Source organism: Podarcis vaucheri, assembly GCF_965113315.1.
Source record: "Podarcis vaucheri genome assembly, chromosome: 9".
NCBI lineage: Eukaryota > Metazoa > Chordata > Lepidosauria > Squamata > Lacertidae > Podarcis > Podarcis vaucheri.
In genome coordinates this window covers 30846723-30866953 of record NC_138767.1, presented here as the reverse complement: position 1 = coordinate 30866953, position 20231 = coordinate 30846723, and the positions used below count along the sequence as shown (strand labels likewise).

Here is a 20231-nt window from a genome sequence, read left to right as displayed (position 1 = left end):
TTATTTTCTGAGTGGTTCAACATTTCCTAAGTAACTACTGAATTTTCAGATCTATGTTGAACTTTGTGGGTGTGGTGAGTTTTGTTTTTTTCCTATATCTATGTAGTTTTTGATTTTCTGGTTTTATGCATTTATTTTATATTGGAAACTGTCCAGAGAACTTTACATGATGGGATGGTATACAAATGCCACAATACATACATACATACATACATACATACATAAAAAAGCCTCACAGTGTCAACATTTCACATGACTTGCACCAGAATTGTACTTTTAAAATTTAATCAGGAATCTTTTTAGATAAAGGTTGTTCTCCTTTTAAATAAAGGCTGAGTAATGACCTGCACAGGCTACTCTGGCTATATTTTTATAACTATTGCTCATATAGGATTTGATCCCACAGAATTATGTGTACTCAACTCATTTCCTAGAAATATGTGCTTTCTGCAAGATCTCGCTCACACCCGTGATTAACACTCTGATTGGCAACTGGTTCAAAAAAGGATTAAAATACTGACATTGGGATGGGCTGCAGTGAAATGTTACAATGAATTCTTCGCGTGTACCCTGCCAAGTTTGAGCTGTGTGACATTTCTAGTGAAAGGCATTTGAGATAGCAGGGCAGGAACTTTGAAAGGAACTGGCCTACTTTTGGGTCATTCCTTACAGTGGAAGGATGTAACCCAAAAAAGAGCATGACCAAAAACTATCTTAAAAGCAGAAGTGCTGGGTTTTTTTATCCATGCTCTGATATTTTCTTGTGATCCTGCATTTCTTAAGTGTATAATGCTTTCATAATCTTTCTCTCTTCCTCAGCAGCCAATTGAATCAGTTTTTAAAGGAACATCTATTTGAGATTCATATGAGATACACAAATCTGATTGGATCACAGCTGTTTATATTATCACTACTGTTGACAAGAGGTTTAACGGCCTAATTAACCTATAGATTAATCACAGGAAGGGGTTTAAAATGACAAACTGATTCCCCCCCCAAAAAAAATTAAAATATGGGTGTATAGTCATGGGAAAAAGAAAGTGCACCCTCTTTGAATTTTGCGGTTCTGCATGTCAGGACATAATAGCAATCATTTGTTCCTTAACAGGTCTTAAAATTAGGTAAATATAACCTCAGATGAACAACAAATGACATATTACACCATGTCATGATTTCTTAAACAGAAATAAAGTGAAGATGCAGAAATCATGTGTGAAAAACTAAGTACACCCATATTGTTTCCATAGGAATTAAGAGGCTAAGTAGTAGACAAGGGCTGCTAATCAAATGCCCTTGCTTAATTGATCATCTGCAAGTGTGCCCACCTCTGTAAAAGCCAAAGTTTTGGGGGTTTTTCTGGTCTGGAGCATTCAGATGTGCTTTAACACAATGCCAAAGAGGAAAGATAACACAATGCTCTTAGAGAAGCAAGTGCTGCTGTTCATGAAACTGGGAAGGGTTTTAAGGCCATTTCCAACCAATTTTAGGTCCATCATTCTACAATGAGAAAGATTATTCAAAAGTGGAAAACATTCAAGACAGTTGCCAGTCTTCTCAGGAGTGGACGTCCCAGCAAATTCACACCAAGGTCAGACCATTCAATTCTCAGAGAAACTGCAAACAAAAACACCAAGACTTACGTCTCAGGCTCTACAAGCCTCAGTTAGCATGTTAAATGTTAAAGTTCATGACAGTACAATTAGAAAAAGACTGAACAAGTATGGTTTGTTTGGAAAGTTTGTCAGGAGAAAGCCTTGTCTCTCTAAAAAGAACATGGCAGCACAGCTTTGGTTTGCAGTTGCATCTGAACAAACCACAAGACTTCTGGAACAATGTCCTTTGGACAGATGAGACAAAGTGGAGGTGTCTGGCATTAATGCACAGTACCACGTTTAGCAAAAATCAAACACAGCATATCAGCACAAGCACCTAACACCAACTGTCAAGCACAGTGGTGGACGAGTGATGATTTGGGTTTGTTTTGCAGCCACAGGACCTGGGAACCTGGCAGTCACTGAGTCTACCATGAACTCCTCTGTAATAAAGTCTTCTGCAGTCAAATGTGTGACCATCTGCCCGACAGCTGTAGCTTGGCTGAAATTGGGTCATGCAACAGGACAAGGATGCCAAGTACACCAGTGAATCTACAACAGAATGGCTGAAAAAGAACAGAACCAGTCGCTATCCAGACCTCAACCCAAATTAAAATGCTGTGCATAAAGAAAACTGTGCATAAACAAATGCTAGCAAACCTCAATGAAATGAAGCAACGTTGTAAAGAAAAGTGGGCCAAAATTCCTCCACAACAATATGAGAGATGGATAAAGTCCTACAGAAAACAATTACCGTACTTCATGCTATTGCTTCTAAAGGTGGTTCTACAAGCTTTTGAATCATAAGGTGTACTTAGTTTTTCACAAATGGGTTTTCCATTTTGGCTTTATTTCTGTTAAATGAATCATGACACAGAGTAATATGTCATGTGTTGTTGTTCATCTGAGGTTTTATTTACCTGCTAGGGAACAGATGGTTGTTATTATGTCTTCATATGTAAAACTACAGAATTCAAAGAGGGTGCACTTTCTTTTCCCCATGACTGTAAATGGGAGAAACGGATTTTACTTATGCTCCCCAGTTATGTTAAAATTTTCTTTTGATATCAGTGGAAATGGGACAAACCCAACTCTGCCTGGATTATGTGCCATGTCACCTATTGCCTTAGGAAATATGGTCCAAGGCATTATAAAATCTATTAACATGCATAGCACCCAAGATAAATTTAAAGCTTATCTTGCACCATTGTCAAACATAAAACTGGTGCTTGATTTGTTTGATGTGTTTCTGGAGTAGATTATTGGAAAACCTTGGACCATTCTTATTTATTAATTTCAGAATATTTATAGCCCATCCTTCCTCTAGATCAGAGCACTGGATGACTCTTTCACCCTAACCTAATACACAGTGCTGTTGTGAGGATAAAGCTGGGGGCATTCTATATGTCACTCCATAAGAAGGGTGATATAAAATGTGGAAATTAGGGCTTCCCTGTGGCATATTTAGATCACAGTAAAAATAAAATAAAATTGCTTAATTTTACCAATAGATGTAAATGAAATCAAGAATAGAGTGGTGTGTGTAAGTAAGTAAGTAAGTAATAATGCAAAGCTGTTTTGCTTCATTGGAAAAAAAATGAAAGGAGAATCCCCCAAATTAATGTTACTTTATTGGAAAGAGCAGCAATACTCTGTAGGGCAGAAGAGAGGTAGGAGGTAGGAGCCATTTTTTCCTGACAATTGGAGCCCTGGAGACACAGTGATGATATACATGAATTAAACTTCACAATGCATTCTCCACTCTAAGAGAGATTTACCATCAAATAACATGATAAGAATAAACAGCAGCATCAAAAAGTGCTGTAGATGAATTTTAGCTTCTCTATCTGCCTCAATACCTTCAAGAATGACTGGATAGTCTTGTTTGATAGATGTTTATTTTGTATGTACAGACTGTGCCGAAGATTAATCTGATACATGCCGGATGTGTTGTTGAGCAGGGCAGAGTTCATGTTTTGCATACCAATTTGAAACAAGAAAGTGACTTTTGTCTGGGATATCTGAGGGAACCCGTTGCCAAGAAGCATATAATGTAAGTCTGTCATATATAATGTTACTGTTTCTTCAGAATGAACGTCGTTTTTGAAGAGCTTTTGGCTTTATTTTTCTCCAAAGTAGTGGAATGAATAATATCAACAAATAAACTGAACTGGAACATTGCAATAAATTTGTACTGGTTTACATGTCTCTGGGTAGCTGTTGATGGAAAAATATGCCTTTTGCCCTAGAGTTGCACGTTAGTTGGAAATGTCTGGATATGGCTATTGAAGTTGTCATTAAATTTGTAGGGATGGTTTCTAACTAAGTAATACTCATAGAAGACCCATTTAAATGAATGGGCAAGACGCTGGACACCAAGTCACACAAAGTTTTTGAAAATATTCTTTTACAAAAATAATAATATGAAACTGGAAGACACACTTGTTGATTTTCCTGATGAACATGGATCAGAATTACTCCATGGAAGTGATTTGTACAACTTTGCCAGCCTCAAAACTTTGCAAACAGATCCTCTCTCTTGGAAATCTTGTTGAATCTTCTTCCCATAAAAAGCCAGCATCTGGAATGGAAAGACACACCTATATAGTGTTATCTCAAGATGACCTCATATCATTCGATATTCCTTCATTTTAGCTGATGTATCAGTTTCTCCAGGCCTTAAGAAATGAACCTGCTGATTATTGATGCTGGATGAAGTTGGGGCTTAGTGTTTCTGTTTTCACAGTGGATGTATTACTCTCTCTTTCTCTGTAAATATGTATTTAAATTGTATATTGTGTTATAAGCTGATCTGTGCTTCAGTGTGAAGGAAGAATGGGTTATAAACTAATAATTATATTTATTATTGTTTTATTTATTAGAGGGAGGGAGGCAGGCAGGCAGGCAATGACCCATCTGTGCAGATTTCATTTTCTTGGTGGTGCCAGAAGTGGAGGGGGCATGAAGCTGCAGGAGAGGGGAAGCCAGTGAAGATTGTTGCGCCCTATGACAGCCTGCAACTAGGATGGGACCATGTGTAGGTCATGAGAAATGGGGGTGGGGGTTATTGACACAAATTTGGCAACCTCCATTTATTTATTTCTTTGCATGCTTGACAAACATATTGATGGTTAAACACGGAATGTTATTTAGTTATTGGTCTGTGCTGCATCCTATGCAATTAAATTTATAGCATAATTTCATGCTGGGTGAAAAAGTATTTCCAACAGGGAAACCACAAAACCCATAGTCAAGTTGCATACTTTCTGTTTCTTATTTGGATTTTAAAAATGCAGTTGAATGGCAACTATTACAAGTGTTACTAGGAACAAAAAACCTTTGCAGTTCATTAGTCTCTGTGCTACAATTAGGGGTTTAGAGCAGGTCCAGTTCTTTCTTCTCCTACATTATACCCAGATGGAAGAAAATGTCTTGCTTGTGGAAAGGGGTGTGGGGAGAGAGCAACATGACTAAGGGGGAAAACCAAAGATTCACATCATTCACCATGTATAATGTGCCTTCACAAAGTATTTTGCTTTGTTTCTTTACCAGTTCAGGCACTGGTAACTTCAAGGCTGGACCACTGTTTGGACCTTCCCCTGCTGATCAGAGGGTCTGAGGTAGTAAACCACAAAGTTCTTGCCTGTCACAAAGAAAACACAAAGTGAAGATAAAGTTTTTCAGAAGATAGTCATTCAGAAATTGCAGTTCTTGCAAGCTGCAACAGCAAGCCCTCTTGATGATGTAATGTGCCTTTGCTGGTGTTGAATGGCTTTATAGATATGGTTCAAGAGACTCAGTATTGTTGATGTTGTAAGGTGCTAAATATCTTCAGCCAAATCCTAACCCTGATCTGCAGTCCCTGATCAGGGAGTTAGGATTAAGCATAGATGTACCTCTGATGACTTCTGCTGCTGTAAATGCCCCTGCTGTACCTGCCCAAAGTCCAAGTGGTTAGGAAGCTACCACTTCTTTCCTGCATAAGGTAGCCTGCATAAGGCTCCAAATCAGAGCATTTCAGTGGCAAGGCAGGGGTAGAAAAGAACCAGCCATAGATTCACCAGAATCAAAGCCGCTATATCCCCCTGAGCAGGGTCTGATTTGACAATCAAAATATCCTTTTGGTGATAGCATTTCTATACCATCAGACTAAAAATTGTGTGGAGACAGAAAGCCATTCTCGATAGCCACTCGATATTTCCTTAGAGGCTCAGTAAAACAAAATATTGCAGGTTCTGTAGACTTTTCTTCTCTTTTTTCATTATCAAATGCACAAATACAAAATCAAATGTATCTTCATATAACAGGAAATTCACCTCATCAAATGCCACAGGTCCTATGGCCATAAAAAATAAATAAATTTCATTAGAAAATGAACAAATCCAAAGGTAAATTTATTATCATATAAGAGAAAATTCTCCTCAGGAAGTCCATAATCACGAGCCCTATAAAGGAAGCAGAGCTAGCTTCTGTTACCTTAAGGCAACAATATGCTCAGTCACAAAATTACCTCAAATTACAGTATTTCACAAACACAAAAAAGACTAAAACAAAGAGTCAAGTATTACCTCAGATTTAACAGGCTATGTTGCCATCATAAAATTAACAGCCTCTTAAAAGTTTCTATTCCCTTTGCAATATCTACCTAATATCTTCAAGTTTCTCAGCCAAGGGTTTCTTTGATTTCTTTGGGAAAGAAGAAAGAGAAGAAAATGAAATATATGCTCCTAATGATGGTAAGAAGGCTAAAGATTTCAGAAGGATAGCTTTCTAAAACTTTATATCAGTATATTCAGTTACATTAACAGTATAGTCCTGAACATGTCTGCTCATGAGGATCCCCTAATGAGTTCAATGGGACGCACTCCCAGGGCAGTTTTCCATAGGATTGTTACCTAAAGGTGTCATTGCTGAACCCGGGCATCCTCAAAACTTTAAAGACTACACCTTTTAATTGTTGCCTTATGATTAGACATTGAGAAGAATTTGATTTGGTTTGCACTTAAAGGTAAACCTCCCTAAATTCCACTTTCCAAAGCAAAGTGAGAACTAAGAAACATCCATCTGTCAGGATTGTTCGGCTATACTACTACTGTAATTTTAACCTTTGGAGCCACCCTTTACCACTTTCCCATTTTATTTGCAGGTTTCTGTGATCTTTGATGGGTTTTCAAAGCATAGGAAGCTTCCTTAAGACAAGTGAAGGCCATTGGTCCATCTAGCCCAATACTGTCTACTGTGACAGGAAGTAATATTCCAAGGTTTCCTGCAGGTGCTTTTCCTAGTCCTATCTGGAGATGCTGGGGACTGAACCTGGGACCTTGTACCTGCAGGGCAGGTGCTCTACCTGAGCTGTGGTCTTTCCCCCTTTTGCTTCTTGCTGTTTTAAAAAACACTAGTGGCATTTGATTTAGTGGATAAGAACTTCTCTGAAGTCTCTCAGCCCCACTCACCTCACAGAGTGTTTGTTGTGGGGGAGGAAGGGAAAGGAGAATGTTAGCTGCTTTGAGACGCCTTCGGGTAGTGATAAAGCGGGATATCAAATCCAAACTCTTCTTCTTTTTCTTAATTATCTCCCTTCCTTTCCTACCTTTGTGGGCAGCAACATCTCCTGTGTCCTTCAGCTGTCTTAGATGCTTGTTTCTTGTATTGCACACGTTTGACAAAAAGATCACTTACCCAGAAACTCCTCTCCTCAAAGCCAATAAAATTAGAGAGGGGCTGTTTTCTATGCCTGAGGTAGCTCAGCTTGTCTTCCACCATTTCCATCAAGGCAGCCTCGACACCTGACAAATTGAACACGTCAACACAGTATTGGTACGAGCTTCAGTGTCACCATTCATGAAAAAGAAGAGGAAGGATAGAATAGCTTTGTAAAATGCTGGCGTTTGCACATTTCTATTTTTCTCTTGGCTTACTAAAGAGCACCATGATGAGATCTCCCCAGCTAAAACAGCGTTAGCTTTCATATTTTGTTTCCTATAACTTATCTCCAGCATCGCAAGGGGGGGGGGACCCTCCTGGGACTAGGCCCCTTCTGAATCCAGTTCTGTGTCGGGGATCACATGTTGGAGTGTTTCCCTTCATCAGTAAAATATTCTTGAATACAGAATGCAAGCATGACAGGGAAAAGGCTAGGCAAAATCTGATCCTCTGTTATTTTCATTTACCTTTTTATTTTATTTTTTTTTGCTCTATAAGACTCACTTTTTCCCTCCTAAAAAGTAAGGGGAAATGTGTGTGCGTCTTATGGAGCAAATGCAGGCTGCACAGCTATCCCAGAAGCCAGAACAGCAAGAGAGATCGCTGCTTTCACTGTGCAGCGATCCCTCTTGCTGTTCTGGCTTCTGAGATTCAGATTTTTTTTTTCTTGTTTTCCTCCTCCAAAAACTAGGTGCGTCTTGTGGTCTGGTGTGTCTTATAGAGCGAAATATACGGGTATTTATTTTCAGTATTTATAATTTAAAAATTCCTTCCAGTAGCACCTTAGAGACCAACTAAGTTTGTTATTGGTATTAGCTTTCATGTGCATGCACACTTCTTCAGATACCTGAAGAAGTGTATCTGAAGTGTATTCTCTAAGGTGCTACTGGAAGGAATTTTTTTATTTTGTTTCGACTACAGAAGACCAACATGGCTACCTACCTATAACCAGTATTTATAAGTTGTCTTTCTGCACCATGTCCACCCAAGGTGGCAAACAGCAGTACAGCAAGGAAACCCAACCCAACCCAATTTCCCCAAATAGAACCCCCAAATGTATGAGATTGGTATAAAATCAGTATAAAATTATTTCCAAAGCCACAACAGTAAAACTATAAAATATGTTTGTATTTTTTTATTCTGAGACCAATCTGTATTCTGAAGAGAACTGTATCAGATGAATGACTGTCTAGAAGCCCATACTCATTTATCCAAGAATCCAGTTGCCAGAATTCCAGGCTGTAGCCTAAGGAATTATTCCAAATTATAAAGAGCTTCCATAGGTAAATTGATCCATCTCTTCCTTCTGCCACTCTGCCCCAAATCACGATATCATAAATCCAAATTATCCACAATCCATATCTATTTAGTACATGCCCTGAAAACCTCACAGAATGGAGATTTCACAACCTGCCTAGACAGACTGTTTTGTTACTGAACTGTTCATATGGTTAGGAAGTCATTTTCTCCTGCTTCAGCTACGTACACTTTCCTGAAGCTTAAACACATTGCTTCTTCCTCTCTCCTTGGTATAGTGGGAACAACCACCGTATTGTTTTCAAGACTGAAGTACTTCTGATGCCCTCCTTTTGCGTGAGAACACAAGTTGTGTAATTTCCTCCGTTTTCTTTATTAGTCAGCTACTCAAGCATGTGAATTGAGAGTTTCATCACCCCTTGTTGAATTCACACTGGCAAATATTCACAATGGGTAGATTCTCAAGGGATGTCTACTGCTACACAGACAGCAAACCTGCAACTCTGAAAGCATAATATGTTTTTCCCCTGTTCTGAAAACATAAATACTTAAGGATGTAACAACATATTGATGGTGTTAGAGAGTTATAGAATGATAGTGCTGAAAGGAAACAGAAGGTCCTATTGTCCAACCCCCAACTAGAAAGCTGTACCATCCATTCTGTGATTTATTATTATCCAAACCTCTTATTCACACTCACAGTGAGTTTCTGATAGAACTACTCCTGATGATTCAGGAGAGAAAGCCAATACACACTATCAAAAGTTTAAAAGTAAGTTAAAATGTAACTTCCATTGCAAGTGTCACCATGTCTCCTTGGAAGTCCCAATGAATTCGTTGGGGCTTACTGCAAGGTAAATGGAGTTAAGATTGCATTCTAAGGCCAATAGCACATGCTCCAAATACAGGCAGGGCACCACCTCCCTACGGAGTTGATCTGTACACCTCCAAGAGTAAATACATATCATTTCACTTTCACTCTTTCTTCCACCCTCTTTTGCAGAATGTAGAAAGCTCCTCACAAATAGATGTAGACTAGGAGTATTACACACATGCATGTACATCACTTGAACTGTCTACATTTGATCACTGTAAATAGAGAACTGGAAGCTAAATATATGAACTGACCCACTGGAAACAACTGAGATGATGTGAATATTCTGTCAGTGCTGTTTTATTTGTAATTGCACATTCACACATGCCAGCCATCAATGGATATTATAATTATCACATGATGACTATCCATGTCCCCAGTTCCATGAAGTGTTATTATTTGTTCTATCAGCTAATTTTCTTCAGCATGCATTGTTTTCTAAGGCACACAAGTTCTAAGCTATTGAACATAAGCGCTCCTCCTCCTCCTCTGTGGTCTATGTGGCTGTTCTTGTTGGAACAGCTCTATGGCATTTATTCAAGGAGGGAAGGAATTGCTTTTTCAGTGATCATGATTTGGCAAGGGGAAAGCCAGGAAAGGATGCCCAGATTCAGTCTGTCAGGCCCTTTTTTTCTCTCATCAGTTTCAACAGCAAATTTATTTTGCCATTTTCAGGAAGATGTGGAACATACTCATACACTTGCTTGATACTGAGCTGGAATCTGAAATTCATTTAAATTCATGAAAGGAAGAAGCCATAACAGTCTGAGAGTGTAGCTCTTCTCTTACTCACTCTCACTGAAAAAGGTACTTAAACAGTGATCTGAATGGGTAACTTGTATGTAAAATTGACTTTGGAAGTTGCAAGAAAACAAAAATGTACCATATTGACTAAAATGCCCTCCTTCTGCTGTACAAACATGTCCATGATATACTTCTGAAAATACAATTATTCTGTGTATGTGTTATTAAAGATCCAGTGTAGTGGTGAAGCTGATAGATTAGGAACTAGGAAGCCAGGGTTCAAATTCCTACTCCAGCTTGATGCTCTCTGAATGACCTTGGGCCATTCATAGTCTCTCAGCCTAATATTGAGAAGATAGAGAAATGCTATTGGATGAGAAGAGAGAAGGTGGAACTACTCGACTTTGCCTCTGTCTTCACCCAAAAGGAAGGCAGTGTACAACCTGATGATAACAGAATAACTGATGCAAGGAGGGAACTGCAGCCCAAGATAGGAAAAGAGGTGGTAAGGGAACACCTAGCCTACTTTAAATGAATTCAACTCTCATAGCCACTGTCTATAATCTTCCAGGATACCCCTGTTATTTCCTTGTGTCATTGACCTTTTTGTGGAGGAGTGGTATCTTTATTGAGGTGTTGTTGTTTTTTTGAAAGCTTATAATATCCTGCCCCCAAGCTTTGTGTTCTCTTGTAATAGCAGATAGACTTCAGACTCCAAGGATGGATGAAGGGCAACTTTAAGTCCCCCACCATTCTAAAACTGAGGGCCTAGGCCAAGAATAATGCTTGAAAACCTAGGTGGCTGAGGAGGCTAGATTCTTAGGTCCCTGAGGACAAGTAAGATGAGTCATAGAATCATAGAATCATAGAGTTGGAAGAGACCACAAGGGCCATCGAGTCCAACCCCCTGCCAAGCAGGAAACACCATCAGAGCACTCCTGACATATGGTTGTCAAGCCTCTGCTTAAAGACTTCCAAAGAAGGAGACTCCACCACACTCCTTGGCAGCAAATTCCACTGTCAAACAGCTCTTACTGTCAGGAGGTTCTTCCTAATGTTTAGGTGGAATCTTCTTTCTTGTAGTTTGGATCCATTGCTCCGTGTCCGCTTCTCCAGAGCAGCAGAAAACAACCTTTCTCCCTCCTCTATGTGACATCCTTTGATATATTTGAACATGGCTATCATATCACCCCTTAACCTCCTCTTCTCCAGGCTAAACATGCCCAGCTCCCTTAGCCGTTCCTCATAAGGCATCGTTTCCAGGCCTTTGACCATTTTGGTTGCCCTCCTCTGGACACGTTCCAGTTTGTCAGTGTCCTTCTTGAATTGTGGTGCCCAGAACTGGACACAGTACTCCAGGTGTGGTCTGACCAGAGCAGAATACAGTGGCACGATTACTTCCCTTGATCTAGATGCTATACTCCTATTGATGCAGCCCAGAATTGCATTGGCTTTTTAAGCTGCCGCGTCACACTGTTGGCTCATGTCAAGTTTGTGGTCAACCAAGACTCCTAGATCCTTTTCACATGTACTGCTCTCAAGCCAGGTGTCACCCATCTTGTATTTGTGCCTCTCATTTTTTTTGCCCAAGTGCAATACTTTACATTTCTCCCTGTTAAAATTCATCTTGTTTGTTTTTGCCCAGTTCTCTAATCTGTCAAGGTCGTTTTGAAGTGTGATCCTGTCCTCTGGGGTGTTAGCCACCCCTCCCAGTTTGGTGTCATCTGCAAATTTGATCAGGATGCCCTTGAGTCCATCATCCAAGTCGTTGATAAAGATGTTGAATAAGACCGGGCCCAAGACAGAACCCTGTGGCACCCCACTAGTCACTCTTCTCCAGGATGAAGAGGAACCATTGATGAGCACCCTTGTCCTTTTTCCAGGACTGCCAATTGACTCTTCCTGGTCCTGCAGTCAGCCCAGTTCCCTTCCCTGTTCTTATCTGAAGATGCCTCCACTAAATTAAATAAGTAAAGGTTCCATATGGATTCCAGATGCTTAATGCATAACTGGGGGGGGGAGATATAGAGCATTAATAACCATCAGGATCACATTCCAAAATGCAAAGCATTAACAAGCTGGAAAGAAAAGGCTGTGGAATAAAATCCCTTGAAATTAAGTAATGCAAGGAAGGGTAAGAAAACAGATTCTCCCTATACCTGTCCATTTCTCCATTAGCGATTTTCCAGATGACCAGAGTCTTGGTTACAAACTACCTCAGACAGGATTTTTAGGAAAGTGTTTCTTTGGTTGAATGAATAATCATTAAATGTTGGGCTCTGAGCTATAGCATATCCCGTTCGATTTTTGAAAGTACTTAGCATGATGCCCCCATAGGATAAAGTGAACAGTTTTAAGAGCCAAATTGCATGAGAGTACATTATAATTTCAGTTCATTCTTTCTTTTTCTCGCAGTAGAGGGGAAAAGTGGATGTAAACCTTTCCTCATAATAAGAAAGGATGCCAGTAGCTTTCGTAATTTCAAAAGGTGCCAGAAGATAATGGCAGGGAACTATGAATATAGCAATTGGCTACTGAGAGTAAAATCTGGGTTCTACATTTACCGGTATGTGACATTTGATTTTCTCTAAAGGTAATCATTTCAGGGGCTACAAAAATACTCACAAGCCCACTTTCACCTTTCACTCTTTTGCACATCTTTGCATACCCATGTGCAGCCATTGTTTCTGGTGCTTGCAATAATATAGGTCAAGGATGGGAAACTTGTGGTCCTTCAGATGCTACTGGACTCCTGTCTAGGGTTGCCATATTTCAAAAAGTGAAAAGTGTTGAGCTTTTTTGTGAAACAATCAAAAGAAAATCAAGATTTCTACACTACTGACATGGGCTGCCATTCGAGAACCGGATACAGCCTATGTCTGGGAAATTCCAGGTGTATGGCAATCCTACTCTCATCGGGGGGCAGCTAAACTAAATTTGGGGGGCGCTGGGTGGATCTTTGCACCCTGGTGGCTCATATGCTAAAGACGGCCCTGGGGCCAACGTTCTCTGTGGATGCACATCCAAATATGTGATATGATGATAGTTCAATGCAGGGGAAGAGCTCAGTGGTACAGCATTTGTTTTGTATGCAGATGGTCGCAATTTCAATCTCCAGCCGTTGCCAGTAGGACTGGAAACACTAGAGAGTTACTGTCAATCAGTGTAGACAACACCGAGCTCAGTAGACCAACGGATTCATCTGGTATAAGGCAGCTTCTTGCCTTCCTGTGTCTACAATGGCACCTGCATTTGGATGTGTATCCAGATGTCAATCCAAATACATTCCTAAATCAGGTTGCCATTCCTCTGCAGTGTGCATCCCAACATAAAGGTGCATCTTGTAAAGGGAGCATGTTCCCCTCCCCCCCCCCCCGACTGGATGCAAAATTTGTGGGATATGGGGAGCTGTTTGTAGCTGCTGGAGGTAAAAATGTTTCAGCTCAGCGCTAAGACCATCCAAGCTAAAAAGACTCAGCTAGCACTGGGGAAGTTTGAGGGCACAAGGAGAAGGGGACAGCAGAGGACAAGATGGTTGAACAGTGTTCTCGAAGCTACAAACATGAGCTTGACCAAGCTGCGGGAGGCAGTGGAAGACAGGAGTGCCTGGCATACTCTGGTCCATGCGGTCACAAAGAGTCGGACACGACTAAACAACTAAACAACAACAACAACAGCACTGCTCAAATAGAATCAGTTCATTGAAGGAGAATCAGTGGAAAATTTTAAGTTCCCAATGGGGCCTGATAATATGCAAGTATATCGTATTTTATTGCTTGGAAGTGTGCTTGGTGTGAAAATTCCTTAATTGATTGATTGATTAGATTTAAAAGCTTAAAAGTTTCCGTCTGTATCAGTCTCATTCTCACAAAAAGAATAAACGGATATTCTATCCTAAGGGTAGGGAATTTGTCTCCCCTGCCCTGCCACACACCACAGATATTGTTAGACACTGAGCATGCTGTCTGAGGCCCATAGCATTTGGAGGGTCACAGTCTTCCCATCCCTGTTCTAAACTAAACAAACCCACAAAGTGGAAATTCTTAATGGCAAGGTCAAAGAGTGACATGCCCAATGCTGCTTTGTGATTTCCTGGCTGGGCAAGCATTCAATTCATCTCCAGGTCCAACATTCTGTCTTTTGGATTGCATTTGTCCTCAGTCCATGTCTCTGTTATCTTTGTGAGTCACTCAGAGAATGATGTTATTGGACTTCCAACATAAATGCTGCAACTAAATAAGTAAGTAAATAAACTGAAAAATTGCCCAAGCATTTTAGCTTTTTTAAAAAAAACCAGAATGCTCAGAAAAGGAATGACTATGTGCAGTATTTGTGTGTCACCAACAAATTAACAGTAGTTCCCACATACAAGTCTTTTAGCATGTGCAAATAGCAAAAAGAGAGAGAAACGGGAGTGAGGGTTTTTTTGGAGATCTGCAAATGAAAAAGAGTGGTGTTGTCTTCATGTTCTGCTTCTTGGGGCCTCCCATAGACACCCAGCAGGGCTGTTTTTAATCCTTTAGTCAAATATGGTGAAATGGCTTTAGAAAACAGCAATGATATTGGATTGTGGGGTAGGCAGGGCCATGCACATATTTTGCATGAAAAATCAGGGTTCCAAAATGTGCAAGTACCTCCACAACTACATGAGGCTTCCCCACTGCAGACCATCATCCTTTAAGTTGTGTAAGGGTCTGAGCTAGCACATTCACACATCTTCTCTGTCCTTGTGGGTTCATTTAAGCGCTGTTATGAATGCCTGAATAGGGCTACAGAAGTCAGGGCAAGGGCAGCAAACTCCTCTGCCATGTGTTGAAACCACACACATGCCAAACATGTGCAAAAGGACTTTTGGCTTAGGTCAACTTTTATACAGTGGATTGCCATGATGTGATCATAGATAGCATATTAGAGTCAAGGGTTATAGTCTAGTCATTTCCTTCACATGCTAGATTTCTGCTTAGGTAAAGCAAATAAGTACATGCTTATTTTCTCTCACCAAAATCAATGAAATTTGAACGTCCTTGACCAATGCCATTGTGCTCATTAGTTAAGAAACTTGCTGAATTATCCCTTGGCCTTTGTCCAAGTTTTTTTTCTTTCCCCTAGAAAATAAACATGAAACAGAATATCATAAGACAACGATGATCTCTAAATCATTTAGTGCATGCTTCAAACAATCAATTTAGTCACCATGTTACCATTCATTACATGGAAGGAAATTTATAGACAGTTGCTATAGATCTGGCCCTTCACATTTGCATTTACTTCATCTGCAGAATCCTATACTTTTCAAGCAGTTGCATTGTTCATACCATGCACAATTGCTTTTAATGCAAGAAGCGATTCTCACGTATAAAGTCCTAGTACTAGAAAGATTGGGATTCCAACCAAACTTATGCATGCCACCTGGAATGCAGCCTTTTCAGTAGACTTTGATTGATTGTGACAGTTTATATCCGCCAAGAGATCCTACCCATAACAGGAGAACTGCCTGCATTTTATATACCTTGAATTCAGCTAGACTGGATTTATATGTCTGAATGCAAAGCAGGCAGGAAACCTTTTGGACACTGGACAGGAAGTTTTGTGAAAGGCAAATTCTTGAGCTTTTCATTCAGTCACACTTGTTTAAATTCCTTTGGGAAAGGTATATTTTTTCACAGCCTTTGGCATCCTGCAAATTCAAGCTGTGGCTATTCATGCCCATGCACAATACTGACTACTGTGGCATGGAAGCCTGTATAGATTGTCCCCATGCAATAAGGGGGAAAGGGGGGGGAGAGAAAAAACTTTATTTAGTTGCAGTAAGTCTCACTGCTTTCATCTTTGAATGCCCGGGCAAAGATTTTCATAGAAATGCAAACATTTCATTTAGAAGTATTGATGTGTGTTAGATAAATTACATGAACAAAGCCAATGTTGATGACGACAACAGCATCAACAAAAACAGTAGTATTTTTAAATCCTGCAGTTCTCACTAAGCACTGTTTCACTAAGTATAATAGCTTTAAATTACATCCCTTCCCACATCCTACATCCCAAGTAAGTTCTTGTATTGCTGTGAACTCTGGAAACTAAAGAGGAAAGCAAGCAAATGTCTGTGGGTGTTTTGTTCTTTGTTCCCTTTTTTGCATCTCTTCCCCCACCCCCCACCCCACGAAGTTCTCTTTTCCAGTCCCATGGCTCCAAATTGTTTATTTGCAAAAGCACAATTTCATAAATTTATTTAGCATCATTCCATTCCAAGGGCTTGTGTGCACATTTGTCAGTATCTAGAGACCTTCCTTAAACCAAGTCAGATTAACCAACTATCTAACTTAGTTTTGCCTACACTGAATGGTAGCAGTTCTCCAGGGTTTTAGAGAGAGAGATTTCCAACTCTCAGCTGGAAATGTCAAAGTCTGGACACGGGGCCTTTTGTATGTGAAGCACACACTCTACCACCAAGCTGCAGACCTTTCTAATTGCTTCAGCAGAGTTAATCATCATGCTTTCCTATACTTTGCTTTTCAGTTGTGTTCAAGTGGTGAAACAGTAGTTTCATGCATTCTGAGGGCATTCTTTTGTTAAAATACTTACAAACAACTAACACGGAATGGTACTAGCTTTTAAGATGTGTGGTTCATGTTAGGTTTTTAAGGCGTGCACTTCTATGAAGAGTTTTAATTTCCAAACATCTAGTTAACAATGGAGGTGCCATATCAACCCGTTCATCTCGTTTAGCATCCTGTGTCTGGCAGTGTCTGGGTAATACGCATAGGTGTTGAGTGAAAAGCCACTGTGGTACACCTGGGTAATTGTGTAACATTATATCGTACGCTATAGCAAACACTGCTTTTGACTGCTCCCTTCTGTGATTAATTTAGCCATGTGGCTGAATAATTGATTTCCCATGCATGAGTTGTATTTAGTAAGGGTGGAAAAGATTGATATTTCTGAATCTCCACAACAAATAGTTTAATTTCAATAACATTGTGATGAGGTAGTTTTATGCTTTTGGGCCTTTGTTATTGCGTTGCTTTAAAAAGGAATTATATCACTTACATGCACACACAGATATGTTAAAAGGGCTTATAGGGTGGAGAATCTGAGGCCTGGGGGCCAAATGTGCCCCACATGTCTCTCTAGCTGCTCCTTCCAGGTCACACTCATCAGTGGACTTGTTGTACAACCTGAAGTGTTCTTGCCTGGCTAGAATATGTCCTTGAACTGTGATAATGCTTCTTCCTTGCTTGGATGGAGGATGGTGGTAGAGGAAGATATGCAGAGAAAGCCCTGAGTTTTGTGTGGTTGAAATGTATGCCACTATAAAAACACAAGAGTCACATCCTTGATGCTGCCTACTTTTACCTCTGGCCGCACCACGACTGAAATACACTATGGCCCTTGGAAGGTTGTCATAAGGGGATTTGGCCCTCAGGCTGAAAAATATTCTCCACCCCAGCTTTTGGCTTGGGCCAATTTTGGCCAATATTTCTAGACGACCATAATCTTTAGAATATTATCGATCACATAAGGTGAACCTAAAGAGGCATGAAATGAGACTGTGGGGAGAGGGAGGAGTTTAGCTTGACTGGAAGCAAATGGACTTGAGGGTGCCCCCCTAAAGATCTATGCTGTTGTTTTGAGAACCACAAACACAACCTGTTGGTTTGCTGCCTATTTATTATTGTTGTTGTTGTTTAGTTGTTTAGTCGTGTCCGACTCTTCGTGATCCCATGGACCAGAGCACGCCAGGTAGTCCTGTATTCTACCACCTCCCGCAGTTTGGTCAAACTCATGCTGTCCAACCATCTCGTCCTCTGTCGTCCCCTTCTCCTTGTGCCCTCCATCTTTCCCAACATCAGGGTCTTTTCCAGGGAGTCTTCTCTTCTCATGAGGTGGCCAAAGTATTGGAGCCTCAGCTTCAGGATCTGTCCTTCCAGTGAGCACTCAGGGCTGATTTCCTTAAGAATGGATAGGTTTGATCTTCTTGCAGTCCATGGGACTCTCAAGAGTCTCCTCCAGCACCATAATTCAAAAGCATCAATTCTTCGGCAATCAGCCTTATTTATGGTCCAGCTCTCACGTCCATACATCACTACTGGGAAAACCATAGCTTTTACTATACGGACCTTTGTTGGCAAGGTGATGTCTCTACTTTTTAAGATGCTGTCTAGGTTTGTCATTGCTTTTCTCCCAAGAAGCAGGCGTCTTTTAATTTCGTGGCTGCTGTCACCATCTGCAGTGATCACGGAGCCCAAGAAAGTAAAATCTATCACTGCCTCCATTTCTTCACCTTCTATTTGCCAGGAGGTGATGGGACCAGTGGCCATAATCTTCGTTTTTTTGATGTTAAGCTTCAGACCATATTTTCCACTCTCCTCTTTCACCCTCAATAAAAGGTTCTTTAATTCCTCCTCACTTTCTGCCATCAATGTTGTGTCATCTGCATATCTGAGGTTGTTGATATTTCTTCCGGCAATCTTAATTCTGGCTAGGGATTCATCCAGCCCAGCCTTTCGCATGATGAATTCTGCATATAAATTAAATAAGCAGGGAGACAATATACAGCTTTGTCGTACTCCTTTCCCAATTTTGAACCAATCAGTTGTTCCATATCCAGTTCTAACTGTAGCTTCTTGTCCCACATAGAGATTTATTATTATTATTATTATTATTATTATTATTATTGATCTACTTACTTCCAGTAGGCTCTGACTGTATATTTGTAAATGAAAGAAAAATTGCAAAGACAGGATAGGCTTCCAGCTCTCTCTTATCCAAGGGAAACTAAACCTGGTGGCAGTAATCTTGGGTTCCTGGAAAGCATGTGGAGAAATGAGGGGCATGTCATAGTATTATACCGCAAAATGCATGTTTTGTGACTTCACAGTTTCTCCAAATCCCTCCCCCCCCCCAGTGAAACAAGGCTGTACCTTTGGCCTCCATCAGTTCTCCATTGTAAACAATGGAGTTCACTGTAAACAATGGAGTCATGGCAAAGCTAGGTACATACTCCACACCTTATTCCTGCAAATAGTAAAAGGAGTGTAAATATTTGTTTACTCCTCTTATGTGCACCCCGCCAACATTTGCCCACAGGCAGCTTCATTGGAAAAGAAACACTGCAGGCAACATCATAATTTGCTCACTGTATCAACCTGAAGAAACATGTTTCTTTGGAAAACATTAAAGACTTCTTCATATCTGGAAAGTAAGACCTTCGGAAAGAATACAGAGGCTGTGTACACACAACCATTTACTCTGGATTCAGTACACTCCCACCTTTGGTTTGGGAAGTAGTTTACACAGCACATTAGTCACAATCCATATCTATCATGGATCTATTAAAATTGTGCCAAGGCCTGAATTTGGCCAAGGCCTGAATCCCGGGGCAAATTGGGCCTTTTCCAAGGCTGCTAGGAGCTGGTGCATCAAGCAGAAAGGAGAGGCAAGGATGAGTGATAAGAAGGCAGGGAAACCACAAAAAATTCACATTTAACCAAAAAGCTTGGGCCTCACAATCACTTTCTCTCTGCCTAACTTAGCTCACAGGTTTGTTCTGAGTAGCGGCTGGGGAGAAATTTGATTCAGGTCACATTTAAAGGCAAACCTACCTCATTTTCACTTTCTGATGCAAAATGAGAACAAAAACAAAACCATCTATTGAAATTCGTATTTCTCCAAATTTTGCAGTGCTGTTCTCCAACCAAGCAATGTGTACAAAAATGCACATACTGGGGTAAAATTTGTCTTAACATGCACGTTAGTGAAAATTACCCTGTTGCGTAGATTAGAACCGATCGGCAAGCCCAAGAGGCTATGCATGTATATAAGGAGGAATTTGCACTAGTTTTCATGGGGAGTTTTTTTTAAAGAATATCGCAAACCGAACTGTAAATGTGCAGAACTGAACGTAAGATTTGAAGAGCAGTATTTGAAAGACCTACATTTTTGCACAATATTCAGATGGAACAAATAAATTGTCTTAAATCACTGCAAATTTAACTTGTCTCTTGGTTAAAACCACTTTTGGTAAGTATTAGGTACAATTGTGTGAGTTGAAATAAGATACT

At 40.2% G+C, this 20231-nt stretch overlaps 1 protein-coding gene across 1 annotated transcript in view; it reads right to left on the bottom strand.

Moving 5' to 3' along the window:
* LOC309541070 (uncharacterized protein) overlaps positions 1-20231 on the bottom strand; it is a gene marked incomplete at its 3' end in the record, with an annotated part of 74225 nt that overhangs the window by 27407 nt on the left and 26587 nt on the right. The window contains exons 2-4 of the mRNA XM_082238479.1: positions 18858-18974; positions 15170-15275; positions 7272-7378 (exon numbers count right to left, since the gene is read on the bottom strand). Coding sequence (XP_082094605.1) covers positions 7272-7361 — 90 coding nt within the window. The 5' untranslated portion in view covers positions 7362-7378; positions 15170-15275; positions 18858-18974. The remainder of the gene's footprint in view (positions 1-7271; positions 7379-15169; positions 15276-18857; positions 18975-20231) is intronic.